The sequence below is a fragment of the Schistocerca nitens genome, chromosome 2 (assembly GCF_023898315.1).
Source record: "Schistocerca nitens isolate TAMUIC-IGC-003100 chromosome 2, iqSchNite1.1, whole genome shotgun sequence".
Taxonomy (NCBI): Eukaryota; Metazoa; Arthropoda; class Insecta; order Orthoptera; family Acrididae; genus Schistocerca; species Schistocerca nitens.
The window spans coordinates 609,105,697-609,121,951 of NC_064615.1; the positions used below are offsets into that span (position 1 = coordinate 609,105,697).

Here is a 16,255-nt window from a genome sequence, read left to right on the forward strand (position 1 = left end):
AAAGTCGGGGATACCTGTGAAAGTGGTCATGTGATACATGAACTAAACTGCAACCACTGTGCTGCTTCTACATGGATATGACAACCAACAAGTTCTCTCTCTACATTAACGGCCACCATCAAACTGTGGCCAAGAGACAACTGGACACCAAGTTGCTGGACATGCTGCCCAACACAACATGCTTATCTGTAATGACTGCTTAAAAGTCTCTCCATCTGGATCCCTTCTGTCAGCACCAGCTTTTCTGGACTGCACAATTGGGAACTCTCCCCACAATTGTAGCGCTTCAAGAATTTTGGGGTAAATTCTAGAAACACTCGGCTCTCCACCGTCTTGAACACCTGATATTTTAATGATGAGGGTGAGAGAGCCTTTTTACTGCACCACACATATCTGTGTGTGCAAGAGGGACAGCTGTCACGAGAAGCCAGGAGATGCGTCAGACGAGCGGCCCTGACAAGTGGTAACCAGCAGCGCTTTGGAATTTATATCAAAAAGTCAAAGAGTGTTTGTATAATGTTCCATTGTTTGTGGTGTCTTGAGGATTATTACATAGACAGATGAAGTGTGTATTGTATACAGACTCTTACTTCATGTCTTGGCTCTGCATGGGGCAGCACATATGTAATTGTATGGGTGTTTTGTCGATTATGACATTTGTCTTGAAACCAATTGGCTTGCTGGAGCTTGTACAGAATAATTGTTACTTTGGGGATGAGAGTTGAAAATATATTGTTGTTGAACTGCAAAGATTCTACAAGTACATGATTTATTTCAAGAATAGAGAGTTGGTTAATATTATTCCCTTTAACCTGATACAGTCTTCAGAGAAGAATTAAACGGTGAGAGTGATGTAGCTGATGACCCAAAGGAGAGGATCGGCTGCACACACAACATATGAGTCAACTGGAAGAGACGTGTGTCATGCAACCCAACACAGCACTGTCTCTTGTCATCCAAGAAAGCGTCAATGTATCCTACATCCCCAGTTCTCAACCATCACTAGTCACTGTCCTTCATCTACCTATCCCCTTCCCAGCTCTACCATTACACAGCCTTCTATTCCACAAACGTACCCACTAGTCCTTTTCCCCTCCTCTACTCCTCTCCTTTTCTGCTCTCCTCCACCTCAGTCCCCACTCCCTCCTCACACACCCAACTGCACAGCCTTACCCTGTCCCCACCATGTCCCTGTATGCTCCCACAAGCAACAGTGCACTCTCCCCTAGCCCTATCCTGCTACATTCCCCCCCCCCCTCCCTGCCCTAGCCGCCTCCTTACCCCCACCACCCACAGATTGCTTCTCCATTGGGTGCAGTTACTCACAGTCCAGCCTCAGTGACTAGAGGCAGTGGTCATGTGATGTATAAATTAGCTGTGCTTGCATAAATGTAAGTATGCATGTTTCCTACTTTAGAAGAAAACCTTTTGGCTAAAAGCTTAAATGTATAGCAGTCTTTTTGACAGTGTTCTGAAAAGGGTATTTCCTGCTCATAATGCAGCAGAGAAGCTGAGTCGCAGATAGGCACAACAAAAGGACTGTCAAGCAAAGCTTTTGGCCACACAGGTCTTCATCAGAATTTGACAAAACACACGTACATGTGCAAATGTAACTCACACACACATGACCAGCTGCCAAGGCCAGTCTGGGCTTGGCAGCCAGAGACTGTGGTCCTGCATGTGTGAGTTGTGTTTGTGGAGCACTGGTATGTTGATAGACACAATAACAAACACACACACAAATATTCAAGCTTTCGCAACCCCTGGTTGCTTCATCAGGAGTGAGGGAAGGAGAGGGAAAGACGAAAGGATGTGGGTTTTAAGGGAGAGGGTAAGGAGTCTTTCCAATTCCGGGAGCAGAAAGACTTACCTTAAGACACAGGCAGACACACACATACATATATATATCTGTGTGTGTGTGTGTTTTTTGTCTGATTCTCTCTGTGTGTGTGTGTGTGTGTGTGTGTGTATGTGTGTGTGTGTGTGTGTATGTGTGGTGTTTTTTTTTTTTTTTTTTTTTTTTCACCCCCCCAATGAAGGTTTGTTTGGCCAAAAGCTTTCTTTGACAGTCATTTTGTTGTGCCCATATGCGACTCAGCTCTCTGCTATATGGTGAGTAGCAGCTATCCCTTTATAAAATTGTCATTATTCCATCCTGGATTTTCCATTGCAGTCTTTTCTTGTTCCTGTCTGTGACACCATCTATATGGTGAGAAGCCCAAGTGCATATACACAAATAATCAACATGTGCTAAAGAGTAAAATATTAATCCTCAGCAGGAATATAGTGCCCTGAATGCTTTATACAAACCTGGAATGTTGGTGATAAATAGAAATCTTGATCAATTGGAAATGGCATCTTGTAGTTCATATTATGTATCAGTTTATACCGCTTAGTCCGCACTGCCCTCATTGGATAATACATGGTGACTTCATGATGTGAATGACTTGCAAAAATGAGTCTGTCAGTTTCTGGTGGCTCTGGAGAAAACAAATATAATATATTTACATGAATAAAATTCATAACAATGGATGACTCTATGCACACTAAGTAACCGTGAGGAATATACAAAGTTGATAAAGATTTTTACACTTATCTCTCTTCTAACAGGAGACAAGGCTACAGGTAAATGCAGGATGCAAATATCTGTATCTGTAGAACAGAGTTTTATATTGTGAAATGAAGTAGGAGAAAGATGAAGTAGACTACAATCTATAATAAGAACTCATGTGATGTCCAGAAAGAGACAATTCACTATTCCACAATTTCTTTCAATACGAAGTCATTCCATCATCACTACATCTGAACTTGCTGTAAATTCTATATGAGAAGGAAACAGGGGTCTCTGCACTGAAGGAATATAAAAATAATGTGCTGGTACAAGGTGAGTTAGCCTCACTTTAAAAACATTGAATAATGTGAAAGAAGACCAAAATCAGTGCAATAAATGCTACAGAAATTAGGACAGATGCTCAACCACCACATCAGCCAAGGAACATGAATGCAATAAGTCACTAGCATATGCTCTGGACTTATTTAAGACTCCGGCAGCTCAAGAAATCAGTAATAATCTAGCTGATAATATTTGTATCATAAATAATATTTAAATTATTTCTTTGCCTTGATGCCTGATGATGAGCCCAAGTGGCTCAAAACACTTTGTTAATTAATTAATGTCATAAGATCAATAATCTTAAACATTGTGATTGGTTGTGGTACATACATCTTTTATCCATTTATGATTACCATAAGTTACAGACTTTGCTTAGTTTAACAGATAAAAACTAACCTGCATGGAGAAGGGGCAGCAGTGATTGCCCAGTGAACTGTGAATGGCAAGAAATATCATTATTATTCTCATCACAATGGCTAACTCCAAACCAGTCAAGAATTGTTGGAGTTATATCCAACAGACTTGACATTTTATATGTAACTTCATTTTTTCTGTCTCCAGGATTTGGAGATCTGATCAGCAGTGGTTCTGCCATACCTGTGGAAATAAAGTAATATAGTATATTAAACTTGTTAATGACCCATACCTAGTGTTTGATTTGTAAAAAAGGGGGTTAGACATCTTAAAACATTATTTTAACACTTTTTTTTCTTCAGAGATACTGGTGCAGCATACTGGCACCTACCACCACAAATTAAGCACTGCCCATATCAATTACTATATGGCTTGTAACACTTACTAATAAATAGTCAAACAATGGAAAATCCAGGGTGGAATGTAACTATATTATGAAAAGGAAAGTTGCTACTCACCATATAGCGGAGACGCTGAGTTGCATATAGGCACAATAAAAGACTCTCACAATTAAAGCTTTCGGCCATTTGCCTGAGACTGCAGTCATGTGTGTGTGTGTGTGTGTGTGTGTGTGTGTGTGTGTGTGTGTGTGTGCCATCTATTGTTGACGAAGGCCTTAATGGCTGAAAGCTTTAATTGTGACAATCTTTCTGTTGTGCCTAATTGTGACTCAGCATCTCCGCTATATGGTGAGTGGCAACTTTCTTTTTCATAATATTGTTGGTAATAAATAGGTTTTCTAACTATAGAAGTACAATACAGAAGTGCAACTATCAGGTAGCATTATGTTTCATAAATACTGCAGCTCTCAAATACATGGCACTTACACTTTACAAATGGAAAACACTCATAACCGTACAGATTCTTGTGCCTGTCACCATGCATAATACATAAAAGGTATTTTGTCTTCTTTACAAAATATCTCACCGTTGGTTCCAATGGCTATTTGTTACAGAAAATTTGACACAAATAATAAAATATAAAAAATAAAATGTAAAACCATAAACAATAAAGAACCCAACAATGTGATTTTGTACATGAAAATTAATGTAACCTGCTATATATTACGTCTCACTTTTTATAAATAACACTGATCAAGAATGAAAATATTTCAGTCTAAAAAATAGCTTATTCTTATTTATTTTCATTTGCTGCATTCAGACATTACCATAAAATGACTGATTAGCTCTTACTTCGCAGATACAATGACATGCCATTTTTTTTTTCCAGATTTACATTTTTAGTTTGCATAAATTTTTTAAAGTTCTCACACCCATTAAATGACAAAACACAATGTTCTCCAGATGTTTGTAGGGTATAAACGTTAGTACTGTTGTTGTGTCTGGGAATTTCATATTGTTGACATTGCAGTTTCGGTTTTCTAGCACCTTTCAAGTGTAGAATTTGTTAAATTAAAATGCTACGAAAATGTGCCAATTCAGTGACTAAGTTTGGTTGCATTTGTGGTAAAATAACATCTTAAATGCAATCTGACACCTGTTGTAGAGATTGCCTATCAGCATTATTTTGATCTGAAGGCAAGGGACCAAGATAAATCATGATTCCACATATATGTTGCAACTCTTGTTCAGTTAAACTATGAGAATAGCTGAAAAATAATTTAAAAAATGATCTTTGGCTTTTGTAGTGCCTATGGCTTGGCATTGGTCTAAAAACCATAGAGATAATTGCAGTTTCTGCTTGACTACACCTGTAAATGCAGGGTTGTCAATGAAGAAATTAGAAACAGTTCAATACGCTAATGTTCCATCCACTATTCAACCTATTCCACATTCAGGTAATTTATTGGTTCCTTTCCCACCAAAAAGTTATGAGCCTTATGCAGAAAATGAAGATAGTGTGGAATAAGAAGAATCCAACAAGACTTCCACATTCCATGAATCTTATTTTGATAAAAAAAAAAAAAAAAATATGGTAAATTGAAAAGACTGAGTCAAGTGGAATTAAGTGCTTTCTTTTGAGACCTTGATTTGTTGAAGGAGAATGCAGAACTTCTAGGGTCAAGACTACAACAATGGAATATTTTCCAACTTGATGTCAGGGTCTCACAGTATTGACATGTTCACAGGGACCTGATTCCCATTTTTCGGAAGAAAAACAATCTTGCTGTTTGCTGTTACATTAATGGCTTGATGAAATATTTGAATCTAAATCAGGATTCAACTAATTGGAGGTTATCTAAAGACTCCTCCAAGCTTAGTTTAAAGTTGTATTACTTCACAATGGCAAACATCTTCCTGCTATTCCTGCAGTTCACATGGAGAAGACTATCCCCAATATGACAGGCCTCAACCAATCAAATGGTCATGAAAAAAAATCATCATCATACGCTTAGGAATGCAACTGTGATAGACCAAATTCTGTTGCATTTTTATGTATGTGGGGCAGTAAGGATATGAAATTACATTATACAGTGCCTGACAAAAAAGTAATCAAATATTAATGTAACTTCATACACATACATACCATTGGTGGATATGCAAATGATTGGAGCTCCAATTATTTTTGACAGATAGAATGGCCATCAGGGTTTATTAGTGTTGTTTGTGTTTAGTTGTTACTGGGTCTGGTGGGGGTGTAAGGAATATGAACAGTGGGAGATTTTTAGTGATCACTGTGGAAAACTGGGATATGCTGCATACTGATATGAGACAGAATTACCAACACCTGACATAGTTTGAAAGGGACCTCACTGTGGGTTTCCATTTGGCCAGCTGGTTGAATCATGAAATATCCAGATTTGTGGGGATTTGTATAAGACAACATCCTGATGTTGGGCTGCATGGGAATGTGAAGGCAGGCGCACTTCATATCAAGATTCCAGTCAACCGCATCTGACCACTATAAAGGAGAACTGCTCTATGTGGATGAAGCACATTGTAACCACTTCACATCTGTGCCTGCCATTTGAGAACAGTAACAGACTCTTTTGTTTTTATGAAGGGAGGAGCAATGTGCTGCAAATGAGATGCACAGTTAGCAGAGAATAGCTGTGCTTTTACTGAGGCTACTGAAACAAAATACAATAACACAGCTGTAGTATGTGGGTCCTTGGTCAGCCAACAGTGGTAGGAGCTTGAGGGCGAGCAGCAGTCAAGGTCCAAGATGGTGTCCAGTGAGAGGGCATTCCTGCACAGTTGGAGACAGCATCCAGTGAGACAACAGTCCTGGGCTGTCAGAGTCAGTGTCTAGTGAGATGTTGTACAGCAAGATGGCAATCCAGGACAGTTGGAGATGTATACAGTGAGATGGTGGTCATAGACGGTGGGAGATGCATTGAGGAGGATGACAGTCCTGGATGGATGAAGATGCATCCAGCAAAATAGTGGCCCTGGACAGCCAAAGATGATGTCCACCAAGTCATGAGCCCTGGATGATCAGCAGTGCTGAAGTCCATCAAGGCGAGAGCCCTGGACAATCATAAATGACATCCAGTCAGATGAGAGACCTGGATGATCGTAGATCACATCCATCAAGTGAGAGCCCTGGATGATCTGTGATCTTGCAGACAGGCCGGAGGTGAAGTCCAGCAAGGCAGCACAGAAGAGGCACTCAATGATGGCCTGATGACTCAGATATGGTGGTGTCTGATCCTCCACCACCCGGGCAAGATACACCATGAGCACACACCAAACACACTGCCAGTTAATTAAATGAAACAATAAGTTCACTGTTACCAGTCACCGTTTTATTCATTTCCACGACGCGTTTCGAAGGTTTAAACCTCCATCATCGGGTGGATTTACATTAGTAAGTATTACATTTGTGTGTGTGTTGTGTTACGATTTTTGGAGGAACTTGTGGCACTGCCTAGTAGAGAAACGAGACACTATTTCAGAATATGGTTTAGGATAACTTTTGACAAAAAATTAAACTGATATCTAATGGTAAACATTAAATGAGTAAACTACAGTACCTTCAGTGATCACTGAAGGTACTGTAGTTTACTCATTTAATGTTTACCATTAGATATCAGTTTAATTTTTCGTCAAAAGTTATCCTAAACCATATTCTGAAATAGTGTCTCGTTTCTCTACTAGGCAGTGCCACAAGTTCCTCCAAAAATCGTAACACAACACACACACAAATGTAATACTTACTAATGTAAATCCACCCGATGATGGAGGTTTAAACCTTCGAAACGCGTCGTGGAAATGAATAAAACGGTGACTGGTAACAGTGAACTTATTTTTCATTTAATGTCAGTAACAGTCACGGTAAAGCCTAACCTAAAAATGTTCGCATTTAAAGTTACACTGCCAGTTATCAGCCAGTTGTCCTAAATACCTGCCTGTTGAAAGAATACAACAAGCATGTAATCTCACAGATGGGAATACATGCTTGTGATTGCAGCACTGTGTACAACAACATGCACAGTACCAGCAGCCCAACCGGCACCGCCCAATGCTGTGATAAAAGCAGGAAGTTTGATAAAAATCAGTCCAAGCTCTTTATATTGTTATCAGGCTGTCTGTATACATTCTCCCATGGTAGTGTTGCCTGCAGGTTGAGGATTTGGCAACCCACAGCCCATGCCTGTATGGTTGGTTGTAGCACATGTGACCTCCCCCATAAGAAGAGATGGCAAAGCCTGTTGTGAAGCCATGACTGCAGTGCTAGATGGTTGGAGTTGGCATCCAGTGAGATGACAGTCCTGGGTGGTCAGAGATGACATCCAGTGAGATTGCAGTCCTAGATGGTCAAAGATGGTGTCTAGCAAGATGGCAGTTCTGGATGGTTGGAGACGGCGTCTAGCAAGACAGTAGCCCTGAATGGTCTGAGTCAGTATCTAGCAAGACGGCAGTCCTGGATGGCCAGAGATGCTGTCTAGGAAGATAGTGGTCCTGGATGGTCAGAAACAGTGTCCAGTGAGATGGCAGTCTGAGACAGTCACATATGTGTCCAGCGAGATGACAGCCATGGACTGTCGAAGATTGTGCCCAGTAAAGCAGGAGTCCTGGACATGGCGGTGACAGCCAAAGAGGCAACAGCTTTGGACAATCACAGATGGCATCCAGTTAGGTGAGAGGCCAGGACAATCATAGATGACATTCAGCAAGGTGAGAGCCCTGTGTGGTCAATGGTGAGCTGGAGGATGGGCCAGAGGTGAAGTCCTGCAATGTGGCATGGAGCAGGCACTCGATGATGGTCTGATAACTTGGACATGACAATGATTGATCCTCAACCATCTCAGTGATAGACATGGTGAGCACACACTAAGCACATTGCTGAGGAGTGGCTGGGTGGTGCCCTAAATACCAACCTATGGAAGAATACAGGCTTGCATACAGCAGGCATGTCATCTCATGGATGGGAAGAGATGCCCACAATCCCATCTCTGTACACTGTGATATGCACACTGCCAATGGCACAGCTGGGGCTGTTCAATGCTGTGGTGATAGCAAGAAGATGGCTGAAAACAATCCGGGCTGTTCATATTATTATGGAGCTGTCTGTGTACCATCTCTGTGGTAGCATTGCCTGCAGTTGGAGGATGCGGCAATCTGTGGTCCACACCTGTATGGTTAGTTGTTGCACAAGTGACCACCTGGGGCTACAATAGACTCCCTGCAACATAATGTGCCATCGCGCATCATTTGTCAGAGACTAGCAGCATCCGGACTAGGACATTATTGTCCCATGATTAGGCTGCTGTTAACATCACAACACAAATGACTGTTTGGAGTGGTGCTGTGACAGGGAAGCATAGACTGCTGATAAACAGCACTGCACTGTGTTCAGCAATGAATTGCAGTTCTATCTATCCTGGAAGAACATCACCGGCTAGTATGGCAGTGACCGGGGAGCGGTCTGATTCATCTGATGTTTTGGAGTTGCACAGCAGTGTTACTCCTGACATTATGTTGTCAGGAGCATTGTATATGACTTCAGGTCAGGGTTGGAAGTGACTGATAGGATTCTGAAAGCACAATGATATGTAACATACATCCTGGTACTCATGTGTTACCTCTCTTGCAGCAGCATTGTGGTGATGTTTTTCAACAGGAAAATGCTCATCCACACATGCCATGTTCTCTATGAACTGTCTGTGTAATGCTGAGTTACTGCTGTGGCCCACAACATCCTCAGATCTGTCCCTGACAGAACATGGGTGGGACCATCTCAGACATCAACTGAGACCTCAGTTCAGACAACTTCACATCCAGACTATCAAAGACTAAAGTCAAGTCAGTGTAAGAAGATCCCTCACAGATGTATGTTCAACAGGAAACTTACACGCAGTTCAATCATATGGATGTCTCGCCTACTTCTCCTACTGAAATGAAGAAAATTATATATTCTCTCAAAAATAAAAGAAAGTCTGAATTCAATGGGATTTCCAACAGAATGCTAAAGACTTGTTCCCATATAATAAGCATTGAATTTTCTGAAATATGTAATGCATTACTAACCCAGGTCATTTTTTCACAGATATTGAAATATGCCATTGTTAAATCCCTCTTATAAATCTGATTTGGAAAAATCTGATAGGAGATTTTGAGAAGTTCATGTATTCTAGAATAATATCCCACCTGAGCAAGAATAATATCCTCAGTAAACCACAGTTTGGATTTCAGAAGAGTTGCTCAACCAAGGATGCCATTTGCACATTCAGTTGCCACATTTTACCAGCACTAAGTGGCAAAATAGCACCAGTCGGTATTTTCCGTGACCTTTCTAACTCATTTGACTGTGTTGATCACAATATTGTCCTGGATAAACTGAGGCTGTATGGAATTTATTGTATAGAAAACCAAAGAATAATTTCACATCTAACTACATCAATGCATATGTGAGTGTAGGCTTCACTGCCAAATTACAATGTTATCTTCCCAGGTGATCAGCTGAATGGTGGCAATGTCTTGTTGCAATATCTCAGTGAGTATCGTACTCATCATCTTCAGGTAAAGATGATGATGATTATGATGATGATGATGATGGCTCCTTCACTTGGTTGATCACCCAAGGAGATTTCATCATTAAAACAATACAGAAATGTATCTAAAAACAAAGATGATGTGACTTACCAAATGAAAGTGCTGGCAGGTCGACAGACACACAAACAAACACAAACATACACACAAAATTCAAGCTTTCGCAACAAACTGTTGCCTCATCAGGAAAGAGGGAAGGAGAGGGAAAGACGAAAGGATGTGGGTTTTAAGGGAGAGGGTAAGGAGTCATTCCAATCCCGGGAGCGGAAAGACTTACCTTAGGGGGAAAAAAGGACGGGTATACACTCGCACACACACACATATCCATCCACACATATACAGACACAAGCAGACCTCTGCTTGTGTCTGTATATGTGTGGATGGATATGTGTGTGTGTGCGAGTGTATACCCGTCCTTTTTTCCCCCTAAGGTAAGTCTTTCCGCTCCCGGGATTGGAATGACTCCTTACCATCTCCCTTAAAACCCACATCCTTTCGTCTTTCCCTCTCCTTCCCTCTTTCCTGATGAGGCAACAGTTTGTTGCGAAAGCTTGAATTTTGTGCGTATGTTTGTGTTTGTTTGTGTGTCTGTCGACCTGCGAGCACTTTCATTTGGTAAGTCACATCATCTTTGTTTTTAGATACATTTTTCCTACGTGGAATGTTTCCCTCTATTATAACCAAAACAATACAGAAAGTTATACTTAATAATTCAGCCAATGTAAGTTTCCAACTGGGGAGAAATCATTCTGGGGTTCCACAAGACTCTATCTTAGGTCAACTATTGTTTCTTATACATGTAAAAGACATTCTGTCTAATACACAACAAGCAGAATTAGTTGTTTTTGTGTATAACACTAGTACTGTAATCTGTCAAAACATACACACAGCAACAGAAGAAATGGTAAATAATGTCCTTAAAAGCATTAGTGAATAGTTTTCTGTGAATACTGAATGATTTTCTGTGAATTGTCTCATTCTCAATTTCAAAAAGGCACACTGTATTCATTTTTGCACATCTAGTAGTACTACACTAATGTTAAGTGTAACACTTGGTGAAGAAATAATATCTAGGATGGAAATGTCATTTCTAGTGTACATATTGATGAGAATTTAAACTGGAAAAAAACACATTTTGGAACTCCTAAAACAACTTAGTTGAGCCAAATTTGTACTTCGAATCATTACAAATCTTGGGGAGAGACAAATCAGTACGTTGACATATTTAGTGTATTCTCACTCAATAAAATTTTGTGGAATAATGTTCTGGAGTAACTCAACTTAAAGAGAGTGTTCATTGCTCAGAAATGTACTGTAAGAATAATACATGGTTCTCAACCATGACGTCTTGTACGTATCTGTTTAAGATCAGCATGTACCCATATTTGGATATGAAAGTGCAATGTGAATGTAAAATGACTCTTTCCGCACCATTACTATTAATTGTACAAATGATCCACAGAACATGACACTAACTAACTAAGATGTAGTGGACTTGGTGCTTCACATTCCTACCTCAACCAATCACATAACACATTTCTGTAAACATCTCTGTGCCAATGTTTCAGTGTTGTCACAGCAATAGAGATTACTATTGTTTTCAGCTGCAGCCAGTAACAGTATGCAGCTGAAAGCTAGCAACAGCACTTCGTATAGCAACTCGACTATAGTTACAAAAGTTGTGGGCCAGCTTACCTCGGGAAAGGATACTATGGCTTTATGACACCAATACCAAACAAATCAGTGCATGCATCCATGCCCCAAGGGTCATATGGATAAGTGGCTCGCTCTGCAAAGTTCTATCTAAATTTGACTTGATACAGTAAACACTGAAATAACATCACATACTCTCTCAATTCATGAGGTTTTACTTCATTTTCTCTTCCGCTTCATGGATCATGGGGTCCTGGGTTCAATTCCCGGCCAGGTTGGGGATTTTCTCTGGCTGTGGACTGGGTGTTTGTGATGTCCTCATCATTTCATCATCATCATCATCATCATCACCATCATCATCATCATCATTCATTACAGTGGCTAGATTGGACTGTGTACAAAAAGTTGGGCTGTGTAAAAATTTGGACCCTGCAGCTGAGTGCCCCACAAACCAAACAACATCACCATCATCATCATCATCATCTTCCCCTTCATGGTGCTTCCATTCTTGTTTTTTATTTTTTTATTATATATATATATATATATATATATATATATATATATATATATATATATATATATATCTCTTGCTCCACTTATTGTAAAAAATATGCACTAACAGTAACAGAGCTTTTGAAGATAATATATAAATACTAAATTTCCAACTTACCAGGATCATACAGATTTGTGCGTCCACTTGGAAATGGAATTCCATTATCAGAAGAATATATAACAAGTGTATTGTCTTCAAAACCTGCATCTTTGAGTTCTTTCAATACTAGACCAACACCTATGCAGAAATTTTCCACATATGAACTACAACAGCTTTTCTGCAAAAAGCTGCATTTTCATATATAAATATGTGAATGTTATTGATTAAAAAATATGATATCATACTACTCTTTGTTTCCAGAGTCACACAGTATAAGATGATATACATTAGCTTACAAATTCCTTAGGGTTAGCTAAACACTAATTAATATAGCACTTGCAAATTTTGAATGTAAAGTTTGAGCTTTAATTATCCCAATACATATCCTCAATAAGAATTTATGTTGCAATAAATTAATTCTACATATTGTTAATGAAATTCACTACTCAAAAGGCATTATTATGTAGTAAGTATCTTTATTAATCAAGTCAGCTATTATGAAGCAGAATATAATTAAAGTAAACTAAAAGTAAAATAAACATATTTTATGTAACAGATACACTCATACTTTAAAATTATAATAACAGAAACGATCAGTTGCTGATTTCATTAAAATTCTTCCAAGTTTGTCACATATCACATAAACTGAACCACATGTTGCACACATTACTAAATCAGTTCAGCTTCAGTACTATGTCTCTCCCTACCCATGTTATTAAATCACAAGGATATTACACCGTATCAGGAGTGAGAAGGATGGAAACACATTTTTACTGAAGGAAATTCTTATTTGAAGATCGTTAGGTGACAATGTCAAATTAGGGGAAAGTTGCCACCATGACTTGATGTAGTTACTATTATGCCCAGCAGCTGTTAAATTGGCACAGTGGGGTTTGCACCTTTGGTGGTATTTAACGTGGAAATCTCAAAAGCTGTACTGGCAGCCTATAGGGTGACTACTTTTGGTAGATGAGGAGAGAAAAGAGTAACTGTTACAATGGTTCATGTTTCCAGTTAACTTACTACTTCAGTTGCTTGTCACATTTTCCTTTTGAAAGTAAAGCTCTATTACACAAGTACACAAGCTCCCTCAAACTCCTTGTGCCTGTCTCAACATTCTCAGATCATTATATTTAGCCTGAGTTTTGTACCCTTGTTATTGTTCTCACTGCAAAATCTCCCCCATGCATCCATCCACAACCATGTACATACTGCAGAACCTTTCATTAATCCTACAGTATCAAAAGCAAAGCAACTTGCAAAACCATGTTTGTTGTTTACCAACTAGCATGTGCCTATTGAACAGCATTTTGTATAGAAGTGAACACCACCAAAATGGCTGAGTGCATGAATAAGCATAGAAGAACTGTCCAACTTGGAGTCACCTAATCCCTAACTCTAACATGTTCTACAGCATAACTTAAGGCTCTAATGCTTCTTACATGACATGGGCTATTTGGATTATGTCATCCCATACCGGATACCCTGAACTCTAGAACAGGGAACTGCTTTCCAACAAATCGTCATATCCTGACATCGCCCTCGACTTAAAGTTCATTACCATACATCTTTTGTGATTATTATTACTTTTTTCATTATTATTAGTTTTTATTTATTATGAATTATTTAATAATTTTCTTTATTAATTTTTAATTTGTCAATTTTAACTCTCCTCCCCACCCCCCTCCCTTCCCAAATTGGTTATTTCCTAGCTCCTTCTTAGCTTTTAATTGCACTATTCATTTCCTTTCTCTTCCTCTTAATCCATCTTTACTTCTTACTCTGTCCTCATCACCTCTGATTGTTCACAGCTCATGGTTTAGTCATTACCACTGTTGCCTCTAATTCACAGGGTCCCGGGTTCAATACCTAGATGGACTGAAGATGTTCTTTGTTTGGGGACTAGGTATTTGTGTTTTCCTACTCATTTCATCTCATTTTCATCACTGTCTTGCCCCAGACATGGTCTCCCAGCAAATAATGTTATACAATCACTTCATTTCATCTCGTTTCTGAACTAAAGCTGGCACAGTGCTTATTGATGTAATATCATTGATATCCTAATCTCTCTAAAACCTACTGCTTTATCTTTGTCTTCCCTTGTCCTCACAACAACTGGGACCATCTCATCCTGGGGTATGAGTGACCTGTCCACCCCTCTTTCCTCCCTGATTCAGGAATTAATAGTTCTGAAACCTACGATTGTACCCTTATTGAATTTATCAGCAGTGTTAACAATTTTTTCTCTCGAAGATGAGCACTGGTCAGCAATTCTATCTCATAATTTTAAAATTCTACCACAGAGCTTCTCAAACTGTGGGATGCTCCCCATGATAGGAGAATGAATTACTTCTAGAGGGGTACAAAAGGTGTTCATGTAACTCATAAATACAATTCTTCATGCATTAATTAAAATTGCTTAAAAAATATTACAGCATTCAAAGCAGGATTGAGAGGATCGAATTCAAGTATCACACTACATTTTGCTAAACTTCATACTTAAAACCAGATACTTTCATCTTACTGAAGTTTGAGTTTCGTTTCACAATATTGTAAACTGGTCAACTTGTTTTCATTCTGGTTGTGTCTTGTTCTTCATTGTATCAAAACGAAATTCACCTGTGAAAATTATAAACCATGGAGACAAAATGGTTGGCTAGCAATAAACTGAATAGTAATAGTAATAATAATAATAATAATAATAATAATAATAATAATAAAGTATATACCAACAAAAAATTCTAGTTTTCAGAACTATTAGTTTCTTCCTCAGGGTGGGATAGGTTAATTGAACTCCTTGTGGCAAAACATCTAGAATCATTACCCAGGGTGATGGACCACTTTCCACGAGTGTCCAGCTTAAAGTTGTTTCTTTAAATCTCCTGATGAAGATAATGGAATTTATTATTTTATTGACTGAAGAGGCTCATGTTGGATCTAGTGTCTTAAACATAACTTTCTTCCATTTATCACATCCAGCTTTTTGGCCACAAATAAGTTCAGCAATGTCAGACTTACTAGGTATGTTCTGTGTTTTTTCACACAGGAAAGCTTTGTTCATTTAGTAGTTTCTCTCTGTGAGAACTGATGTGTAATGACAATTTCAGAAATTTTAAAACAATGTATTCCTCAAAATTTCTTTAAAAATGTGAGCTTATTTAGTAATTTATCTTTCTTGATCTGCAGTAATTCTGCCTACAAACTACCTATCTGTATAAGATGCTGACATATATGCACTTCTGCCTGGCTTGTGGCTGCATCTCATCTCATAAATTAAAGGAAGGTTTTGGCTACAGATGACTTATGCCATATCATATCAGTATATCAGCTCTAATATTTCTGATATTTCTTTCCTATTATCACATGACAAAGAGCCCTTTAAAATTAACCCCATGACTGAGAGCTGGGAAGAGTAGAGCTGAGATAATTTACTGATGGTAATTAATGAGCCACACTGTCAGACCATACAGAAGCCACAGCCATAACATGATGCTTCTCCTGTGATGCCTAGAGGCAACTGAAACACAACAGAGAATTGTGTGCCTTTGGTTTCAGCCACTGAACAGTTCTCACCAAGCTAAAGGAACACCGCACTGATTATCATCAAAGAGCTCATTGGCAAAGTATTTCAGATCTTATCCCATCCTCCATCCTTCCATGGACTAAATTGAACATGGCAATACTACC

At 39.0% G+C, this 16,255-nt stretch overlaps 1 protein-coding gene across 1 annotated transcript in view; it reads right to left on the reverse strand.

Annotated features, from left to right (window-relative positions):
• Positions 1-16,255, reverse strand: part of LOC126236690 (N-sulphoglucosamine sulphohydrolase) — a 107,761-nt gene that overhangs the window by 41,784 nt on the left and 49,722 nt on the right. The window contains exons 6-8 of the mRNA XM_049946182.1: positions 12,587-12,706; positions 3,290-3,490; positions 2,311-2,480 (exon numbers count right to left, since the gene is read on the reverse strand). Of these exons, the coding sequence (XP_049802139.1) occupies positions 2,311-2,480; positions 3,290-3,490; positions 12,587-12,706 (491 nt within the window). The remainder of the gene's footprint in view (positions 1-2,310; positions 2,481-3,289; positions 3,491-12,586; positions 12,707-16,255) is intronic.